This window comes from Eurytemora carolleeae, unplaced genomic scaffold, assembly GCF_000591075.1.
Source record: "Eurytemora carolleeae unplaced genomic scaffold, Eaff_2.0 scaffold16, whole genome shotgun sequence".
Taxonomy (NCBI): Eukaryota; Metazoa; Arthropoda; class Copepoda; order Calanoida; family Temoridae; genus Eurytemora; species Eurytemora carolleeae.
This window is the reverse complement of record NW_019396244.1, coordinates 42,537-53,740: the sequence shown is the minus strand read 5'-3', so window position 1 is coordinate 53,740 and position 11,204 is coordinate 42,537. Positions and strand designations below refer to the sequence as shown.

The window sequence follows — 11,204 nt, the reverse complement described above, 5'->3', positions numbered from 1 at the left end:
CCCCCCCCCCCCCATAAAAACCTGTTTTTCATCCAAGCAAAACAGAAATCCGCGAGACAGTTTCCTACTGAAGCATGAGCTCTACTTCTTTAATTTTGACAACAAAATAAATAGTTCAGTCTCGTGACAATGAATGAGTTATTAAAGGACAAGATAAAGCTCATAAAGGGGGTTTTTAACACCTATTTAAATATGTTTCTAAGTTTACTTCTAAGTTTAAGATTCCCTTAAACCCTTTTATCTTGTTTATTTTCCAAATAAATCCAAACTTAAAACCTTTCTCTGATAAATAATTTGGAAGATATCGTCGTTTTTCTAGCTTGAAATTGATAACTTCAATTTGCTACATTATTTCTGGAGACATCAACATATCGCTTTGAAACCACAATTCAAAATAAACAATTTTTATAGTTGAAACGTGGATAACTCAATCACGTTTGATCATAAAACGCTGTTAAGAGTGCCACTGTGAATATTAGATGCCACTCTATAAATCGAAGGTTACTTAAATTTACGTTTGGACTCCCTTTAAATATATTTTTTCTTTTCTTTTATAATTCAGTTTTATTAAATAATTAACAGTCTCGGTAAACCAACTGCAATTTTTAATAATAAATTTCTTAAGTTAAAAACATCCAGATAGTTCATTCACTCCTGATAAAAAAACGTTTAAGGGTAAAATCTACAATGGAAAGCCACTTCAAAGTACGTTTACGCACCCTTTAAACTGAAAAAAGCTGAATGTGAAAAGAGGAAGATGAATGATGTCTAAAATGCATATTAGTATCTATACAGTATACAGACATAAACAAGGTTAATAATGCTAGGGATCTGCAGTATTGTCACCCGCACACAAATATTTCGTGTCTTAACGATTTTAAATACATTAATTTATCGTCAAAACTTGCTTCATCAATGAGCAAAAGAAACAAAATAATATTCTAAGATATTTCTTTAATCCATGTATTACAGCTTATCATCTGGTTATATCGATACCAATAAATTTTGTGTCCAAGTGTAAGGATAATTATACTTCCTTTAAATGAAGAATACATTTTTCTGATTAACATTTAACACATCACAATTTTTTGCTAAAATATATCAAAGACGGTTGTTTCGCTACTTAGCGATTTCCCTAAAGACCTAATATATGTACCGTGTGGTATTTCTCAGGATTGGATCGTAAGACTCCCTTCTCTCAACGCTCTTCATAATAAAAAGGAAGATAGTAAGGTTCCGAACGTTTATTTCTCTGAGCCTTCAATCTAAACAAGTTTAATAAACCCACAGAAAAAGCTTTGAGTGAAAATCATACAAATATAACAAATAATCCACTCAGGCATTAAAAAACTGTGGCTAGGAACCAATAAACGAATACATAATCATCAATCATACTAGAATCAACCAATAAACATAGATATATATAAAATAATTACCACGGTGATCCCAGAATTCTGAACACGGAAAATACTTGCAAAACGAATAAACATATACTGAATATAAATATAACTACTACTCCGCTAGAAATCTTGCGTCTGCGCAGTCGGACTGTAAACAGTTCCTAAACTAGTTTTTTCACAATACATTCCGTACAGATCTTCAGGAGAAACTCAGAAATACGCAGGGGCGACAAACAGACTTTCTTCACGCAGCATGGCTCGCGTAACAACGGTTTTAAAAACACACTGTCCTTTTGTCTCTACGTCTTGAAGAAAATATATTTAACTATTTATTTATTTTTAAAGTGATTGTGAATGTGTGAAAAGAAAATAGAAAAAAAAAGAAAGAAAGAAAATAGAAAGAAAAAGAAAGAAAGAAAGAAAAAGAAAGAAAGAAAGAAAGAAAGAAAAATAGAAAGAAAAAGAAAGAGGAAGAACTTGTTACTCTAAGCTGTTTTATCTTCTAAGCAGACTGAAATCAATTGTCTGTTAAGTTGTATACGCCTTTCTTTATATTCAAATAATATGACATAGGTGCATTAAATATTGAGGCGCAACTTCAAAGTTTAGGGGGGGGGGGCAATTTTTCTGGCAGTGTAAACTTGAAAAAAAAACTTTTTTTGCGTCCAAACAATTAACAAATAAATAAAATTAAATTTTTATCTATACAAAGGTATTTTTAAAGGCTTAATTATTTCATTTCTAAGCTTGAAGCCATAATTTGACCCTGTCTCTTGATTTGAATCGTTGCTGGGCTTCTTAACAAGTTTAAACCGATAAATAACCAACCTCCTCCCCCCCCCCCCTCAGTCATAAACATAACTTAATTATAATCTTTTAATAAAGATTCTTTTGACATTTTTTTTCGAGACCTCATTTACTCTAAACGATGATTAAATGTTAAAATTAATACTGGAGAGGGAAAGTTTAAAAAATGGTTAAAAATGCAAAAAAAAGTTCTTCCATAATAATCTTTCAATCATTTTGTAATATTTTAGATTTTGATTCAATATAAAAAATGCCCAAAGAATAAGAATTAAAAAATAACCAACCCGCCCCCTCCCCCCCTGCTCCCATCTTTGATTCGTGGAACATTTTTAGATATTTTATCTTATTCGGGAAATATATCAAACTTTATTTTCCAAATAAGTTGTTAGAATATTTCTGAACAATTTTTATATCAAAGGAATAAAATATATCATGAAAAATTAGCTATCGAGTTGTTTTAAAAAGTTCGGACCCGCAAATCCACGAGTGTCTCCTCCTTGTACTTCCAGCAGTTGGAATCTGGAGATAATTTCCACCACTGCTCAACACCTTCTGTATCTCCTAGTACCAGGATACATTACAGAGATCAGGATACATTACAGAGATCATGATACATTACAACAATATCAGGATATATTACAACAAGATCAGGATACATTACAGTGATCAGGATACATTACAACAAGAAAAGGATACATTGCAAAGATCAGGATACATTACAAAGATCAGGATACATTACAGAAATCAGAATACATTACAGAGATCAGGATGCATTATAGAGATCAGGATACATTACAGAGATCAGGATGCATTATAGGGATCAGGATACATTACAGAGATAAGGATACATTACAACAAGAAAAGGATACATTACAAAGATCAGAATACATTACAGAGTTCAGGATACATTACAACAATATCAGGATACATTACAACAAGATCAGGATACATTACAGAGATCAGGATACATTATAACAATATCAGGATACATTACAACAATATCAGGATACATTACAGTGATCAGGATACATTACAACAAGAAAAGGATACATTGCAAAGATCAGGATACATTACAAACATCAGGATACATTACAGAAATCAGGATACATTTCAGAGATCAGGATGCATTATAGAGATCAGGATACATTACAGAGATCAGGATACATTACAACGAGAAAAGGATACATTACAAAGATCAGGATACATTACAAAGTTTAGAATACATTACAGAGTTCAGGATACATTACAGAGTTTAGAATACATTACAGAGATCAGGATACATAACAACAATATCAAGACACATCATAAGAAGATCAGGATACAATACAACAAGATCAGGATACATTACAACAAGATCAGTATACAATACAATTTCAGGATACTTTACAGAGATTAGGATACATTACAGAGATCCGAGATGGAATTTAATGAATTTGATCCATGGTTTAAATCCGCCAAAACTCGGTTTAAATTAAGCGCCGGCTTAAATCTTGAAACATTTGATAAAATTTTAAGTGGAACCAACCATATTTAAACCGCGGCTTAAATTTAAACCGCCGCTCAAATTCTTTAAATTCGGCCACAGGATACATTACAGATATCAGGATACTTTACAGAGATTAGGATACATTACAGAGATCAGGATACATTACAAAGATCAGGATACATTGCAGAGATCATGATACATTACATAGATCATGATACATTACATAGATCAGGATACATTACAACAATATCAGGACACATTACAACAAGATCAGGATACATTACAACAAGATCAAGATACATTACAACAAGATCAGGATACAATACAAGATCAGGATACTTTACAGATTAGGATACATTACAGAGATCAGGATACATTACAGAGATCAGGATACTTTACAGAGATCAGGATACATTACAAAGATCAGGATACATTACAGAGATCAGGATACATTACATAGATCAGGATACATTACAGAGATCAGGATACAATACAGAGATCAGGATACATTACAGAGATCATGATACATTACAACAATATCAGGATACATTACAACAAGATCAGGATACATTACAACAAAATCAATGCTACAGAGGAATGAAGAAAAGGTTTGTTAAAAGTAAAAGCTAAGAATATTCAACAGAATGAGAGAAAATTGGGCTAAATTATGCAATATGCGAGAAATCGGCTGGAAAATTACCCATCTGAAAATTGTGTAGAAAAACGTTAATTTTTTAAATTTTCTTCGTTATAGAGTTTCAGGTCCAGACTAAAACAGGGCGGTTAGCTCTGGTATTATCGGAGAATTTAAGAGAGTTCAGATTTTTTAAGAATTAAGATCTGGTAGGTTCGGATTTAAGTCTATAATGTATCCAATTCCTTCTGTAACCAGGGAGACTGAGATGCTTCACGGATATCTGATCTCAATATCATTGGTCCTACAGTCATCCGTCCATAATAATTCATCCATTCCTTATTCAATGGTTTCATTTATACATCATAATTTCATCCATCCTAATTCAAGTATTAGTCATTCCTTATTCATTGCTTTCAATTATACATCATAATTTCATACATCCTTATTCAATCATTAGTCATTCCTTGTTCATTGGTTTCATTTATACATCATAATTTCATCCATCCTCATACAATCATTAGTCATTTATTTCTTATTGGTTTCATTTATACATCATAATTTCATCCATACTTATTCAATCATTAGTCATTTCTTGTTTATTGGTATCATTTATACAGCATAATTTCATCCATCCTAATTCAAGTATTAGTCATTCCTTATTCATTGGTTTCAATTACACATCATAATTTCATCCATCCTTATTCAATCATTAGTCATATCTTGTTTATTGGTTTCATTTTTAAAATTTTACAAAATAATTATGTACAAATGATATTAAATATACAAGAAATTAAGAATAAAGAACTTTCTCAAATTGTTTTTAAATTGTTTCAAAGGAAACTTTAAAAGACTGAATGCAAGATGAACTTGAGTATAATTTCACACTTGATAAAACATTCTTATATTCGTCCGTAGTCATTCATATTTCCGTAGTCATTCATATTATGACGTTTTTTTTAACAGTAACGATGAAGAAGTTCGCGTAAATTAATAACACTGAATTTGAATTGAACTATTGAATAAGTTTTGCAAAAAAAAATAAAAAAAAAATAAAAATCTTTTTATGCGAAATATTTGAATGAATGAAACCTTAGAAATTTGACTAAGAATGGAATAAAGGCTATTTTACATATTTTACAAATCCACTCTGACGCCATTTGTTTTCACAAAATTTCATGAAGTTTGAAAATTGGCTTAGGAGTTAATTTCTGGAAAGCTATCAAGCTAAAAATAAAATACATATTTAAGAGATTGTTTACATTTTTCAGAAACCACTTGATGTCCTAATTTATGAGATAACAATAGGCACTCAAGAACATCTGTGAGCGGTAAAATAGGCTAAGTTGTGATTCTAAAATTAGGGAGATCAAAATGTATTTAGAAAGAAATTACATAGCAATAACATTTGTTGCAGTGCTGGGTCGACTCGACAGTACGTGTTGTACCGGCACGGATCATGCTACTTTTAGACTGGGGTCTGGAAAGGGAATCGTTTATGGAAACTTGAAATGTGAGGTTACCTGAAGATTCGTAAACATTCCCTTTAATTGCGTCTACATAAAATGCTAACTTGTTCAGATGATGTAGTGTAACGGGTTCTTATATTAATGGCTTGCTCTGATAGTCAAATTAGCACTTAACTAAATAAATTTAGATAATTAAATCATTTAATTTATCCTTAATCGACCAAATAATCATACAACAATTACAGAACAAAATATCAATCAATGAACAGGTTTAGATAATGCATAGGACGGATTCCTGAGATATTCCATGTTTCCTGAGGAGACGGAGCAGGTGAATAGGTAGGTTTATCCAACCCTAGTAAACATACAGGATAACAAGGTCTAAAGGAAGTATCGACTGTAAGTGTAAAATGAATTGATCTTCCATGAAAAAGATGGAATGTCCGGTTCCCGACGGTACCCTTAAACGTTTTGTCTGATCAAGTATGAATATTTATAATTTTGAAACCTGATTATTTTCGATTATGGTTTTAATACAAAAGTGACAATTGCGTTTTTCTACATTAAAAAATCATATAGGAATCATCAGAAATAAACATATTTAGTTTTAATCCTAGAAAATCCGTAGACTTTTATTTAATCCGAAGACTTTTATTTAATCCGAAGACTTTTATTTAATCCGAAGACTTTTATTTAATCCCTGGACTTTTATTTAATCCGTAGACTTTTATTTAATCCGTAGACTTTTATTTAATCCGTGGAATTTTATTCAATCCGTGGACTTTTATTTAATCCGTGGACTTTTATTTAATCCGTGGACTTTTATTTAATCCGTGGACTTTTATCTAATCCGTAGACTTTTATTTAATCCGTGGACTTTTATTTAATCCGTGGACTTTTATTTAATCCGTGGACTTGTATATCCATAAAAGAAGAGAATTAACTGTAATCAAGTCTAACTAACTAGTTCTTAAGCTTTTAACCGAACATCCTATATTCCTAAAGAGGTTGGTTTCTCCGCTACAGTCAGAGAACTTTTTTTCGGAAACCCTTCTCCTGAGAAGTAACTCAATATGATTTCAAATTCTAACCCGTGATTAAAATCAATCCTAACAAAAGATTATATTCGTAGTGGGTAAGGAAAATAAATTATTGAAACTTTAAATTGAAATTAAATGGATTTTTTTTTTAAATGGGATGACTAAAGAAACCTAAGTAAAACTGACCTTTAAGGTTTCTGACCTTTCTGATAAATAGGCCGCAAAACTTGCACATTTATTTTACAGCCAACCCCCCCCCCCTGCTCTGCCCTAAGGAAATTTAAAAATGGGCTCCGCTTAAATCTGATATTCTTTCTAATGTTGGTTTAGGGGCCAAATCGGTCTCCAATAATAATCTTAAGAGTCTCCTAATTCAGGTCAGAATCCCGATATGTCGGTAAAACCAAGGTACCTATAGTTCGGTTGATTTAAGTCACTAACATAGAATGCAGTTTATCCCCAGGTTGGGTGGTTTCCCTTTTAGCTTTTTTTAAAAAACAGAAATGCAATAATTGAGCAGAACTTCACAATCCAATTGGATACTGGATGATTTCTTCAGAAAAATCTTAATAAATCTTAAAGATAAATATGATCACTTCTTTGACGACATTTGTAAAGGTTGCTTAATCAATCTTTATTTTTTGTAAAATCATAAATTAGCAAACCTGTGGTTGTTATAAAAGACATTTTTAAGACTGAGGAGAGCCAAATACAATCTTTAAATCGTCAGAACTGACGAAATTCAGGTCGTCATTTAAGTCTCATCATGTGTGGGAAACCTGTGGTATTTCAGTTCCAGAGTAAAGCAGTACTCTTGAAACTAGTAAAAAGCGGTTTTGTAAGCTTAAAAGCGGTTTAATAAGTTTTGATATCTAGATGCTATGGAATCGGACCTACAGGTAAAGGCTCTGCAACGCTTTGAATTCTTGAGTACGGCATGGAGAGCTGCAGACCCGGTATTAATTTTTAGTAATTAACAATGTGACTATTCAGTTAGAGCTATAGATATGATTAAATTGTGATGTTTAGATCTTTATTGCTAAATAGCGTTGTCCAGGAATATATCGTTTACCCGGGCTTTGAATTAAACCATGATTTTAGCTTAAGTTTCAAGGGTTGCCCGTGGAATTTCACAAATTTCCAAATATTTTTTCTGTAATTTATTCCCTAAACTAAAATCAGGTGATTTGGTTCAGTTGTTCAGCCAGCTTAAGCGAATATATTTAAATATAAATAAATGCATAAATGAGCAAAGAGCTTAATTTTTCTAGATTATTCACACCTTTAAAAGTGTTACCATAAATCATATAATTAGTTCTTCTGTGAAATGTATAAAAAAAGAAAAATCTAACTAATTCAAACTAATTTTGTCAGAATCTGTTTATTTATAAACAAAAAGGGGGCCGAGCGCTGCGGCCACGGGTTAGGTTAAGTTAAGAAACATCCTGTCACACCCATGTACAAAATTGATAGGAGGGGGGGTGGGGGGGGGGGGCCCAAAAATCGTATACTAGGAATATACCCTAATTAACAAAATGCTTATATTGCTTGCTTAAGTCAAAATATTTAATGTTCTAGAAAAAAACTGGGTTTTTTTTTTTTTTTTTTTTGTAGGGAAAGGATATGCATCTTTGGCCCCTAAAACATGCTTTCGCCCTGTAAATTTCTTTTTTTGATCACCAAAAAAGATATATGTATTGAATTAGAAACCGAGTTAATCACCCAATTAAAGGCAATAAAGGTAAAAAGGAAAAGAAATAAAAATTTATATTTTATTTTGAGTTTCCCTGATGGGTCGCCTGTACAGTTTCCGCATTTCCAGGAGGTGGCAACATCATCCCCACTCATCACATTCTCATTGCAATCCCCCGATACAAACAAGTTATTACTGCACCCTCCCGGCACCTCCTCTACAGTAATTGATATATCACTTCGCTTTTCCATTTATAGCGTCACTTATTTCAGCTCACTTGGATCACCATGGCACTTGTATCTCACTGGTCACTTATAAGTGCACACTTAAATCACTGAACGCTGTAATTATGAAGTGAGACGCGTAGTGAATACTAAAAATGCGTACAATATTGTATACAAACAAACAAAAACAAAAATGAAGTGCACACATGTGCTGACGCCCTGAAAGCTGCTCGATCTACTGAGAACTGACAGTTTACGAGGGGAGTGTATCAGAGAGAGAAAGAGAGAGAGAGAGTAAATGGAAATTCTTAATGTCAAGTTTTTAAATCTTATGGTTTAAATTTCTAACTCTCAAGTTCATTAATCATAGAGTTTTAATATTTCCAAATATGAATAATTGTACCTTAATTATTTATTACTAGGCTTTTAGGGTTCTTCGTGCCCATGCTTCTATTTCAACTTTTAATTGTGGCTTTATCTCTGAGCATCTTCTCTTGGTACAGTATAAAACAAAACAAAAAAAAGTTTGCGGATTTCATAATATCTTTTCGCGCATTTTCAAAATTTTACAAAAATAAAAGACTTTTAACACAAGTTTTTAAAATATTGATCATTTGCAGAAACCTTCCTTGAGGTCACAAAATTTGGGCCCGATCGGTTCAGCCGTTTTGGAGTTTATAGGATATAAACACACCCAAAAAAACAGACAGACTAGTTAAATTTATATATAGACAGATCTGATTCATCCCCCCCCCCCCCCCATATTGTCACTTAACATATAACCAGGGAGTACTCCCTGCATATAACTTATTCTTGCTGAATTTGAGGTGTTTTGTCATGAAGAGTTTGCATAGAGACATATTCATGCATTGCTTGCAATGCAATTCAATGTTTGAAAATGACCCTCGAAATAAAAAATGTCTTTAAAATTTTCAAACTTTAGGATTAACAGTAAAAAATTATCTTTAATTGCTCAATGAAATTTTCAATTAAATATGCAGGAAGGAACTCGGATCAAAACAGAAGTAGTTCAACTTAGTCTTCCTAGCTCAACTACTCGATCACTTTTCATTAAATTTGTTCCCAGAGAGATAAGAAATCTCATCAAATACATCTATATGTCAGTTATAAATAATTTTATGTAAACTTGGGTTGGTGACATGTGTCATTTTTCTCTAGTACATATATCTAATTGAACAAAAATATAAACAATTGGCTATTTTGATCTTTTGATCTTCAATATCACTTAAATTTACTTCTTTCTTAAAAGTTTCAGATATTAATATTAGTATCGAATGTCTTTTTTTTACGAAAATAAGCAGCATCCAGTAGACAAAGGTTTTTAAAGGGCGAAACCTTTTCCATCGATTTTAGAATTTAAAACTTTTTAAAAGTTTTTATGAAAGTCTAGTAAAATGTCCAATAAGAAAGTATGTTATTAAAACTTTTTTTGAAGCTTTAGATTAAATTCCTTCAAGCTTTTGTGAATATCTGATAGCATACGTACACGAGGAAGAAATTGGGGGAATGGGCGGATTCAATTTTGTAAAATATGGCCTAAGGTGAAGGTTCAAGGGGGATAACACACCCTCTCCTATATTTATTGCCTCCATGTAATGAAAAGATAAATAGTTAGAATACATATCTTAGTTTAATAATAATAAAATCATGATATACTTCTGTAACGCCAAGCGTTAATTACACACTTTTCGAATTTTTAATCCATTTATTTTATACTAGGAAAAGTTGAAGATGGAGGCCCCGGGGGGAGGCATATGTGCAAATATAACTAAAAAATCATATTTATACAATAAAAGTCATTCTAGAGAAAAGAATTTCAATAAAAAAATTCCCCAGATCTAAAAATGTGAAATCAAACACTCTCCTATTTCTTGTAAAACAGAATTTTCGTTTAAAACAGATATTTCAAGAGACATTCACAACTGTAAAATATATCTTCCCATAAATAGGTACCCATCTACGCATAGAAACCCAACCCCTCATTTTCTCCTTCTATAACTCCTTTAACATTTTAAATGTCAATCCTTACAAATCCTCTTCATCTCCTTCATGTATCCTTCCAACTATAACTTATTTATTTCAATTTACTTGTTAATTCATTTTTTAATTTATTTTTGTTATTTTTCGCAAGTTGCAGAAAAAAAAAACTAAGTTTACATCATTCAGTATAAGGTTGTGACATTTCTGCTTGCTAAAAAGGGCAAAGCATTTATGAAAGAAGGGGGAGGGGGCTGGAGGGTACACACTCCATTAGAATTTCCATCATCTTGAAAAGCCGGCTGATGAGTTGAAACCGATATTTGAATGAATAATTTCCTTGTTCTCTCCTGGCAATCGTGGAACTATTGGTAAATAATTTCTCAACATGAATTTGCCGCCAAATCACCAGCCTTTGAGTAAATTAAATTAGAGGATAATGAAATTAAACCT

General features: G+C 32.0%; 1 protein-coding gene across 1 annotated transcript; it reads right to left on the bottom strand.

Annotated features, from left to right (window-relative positions):
• Nucleotides 1–2,553: 2,553 nt before the first annotated feature.
• On the bottom strand, nucleotides 2,554–9,159 carry LOC111699218 (uncharacterized). Its single transcript, XM_023469829.1, has 5 exons — nucleotides 8,624–9,159; nucleotides 6,796–6,852; nucleotides 6,092–6,151; nucleotides 4,573–4,631; nucleotides 2,554–2,768 (listed from the first exon to the last, which is right to left on the bottom strand). Exons 1-5 carry the CDS (start codon nucleotides 8,778–8,780, stop codon nucleotides 2,652–2,654), a joined length of 450 nt encoding a protein of 149 aa, XP_023325597.1. The 5' UTR covers nucleotides 8,781–9,159; the 3' UTR covers nucleotides 2,554–2,651.
• Between the last annotated feature and the right edge of the window lie 2,045 nt (nucleotides 9,160–11,204).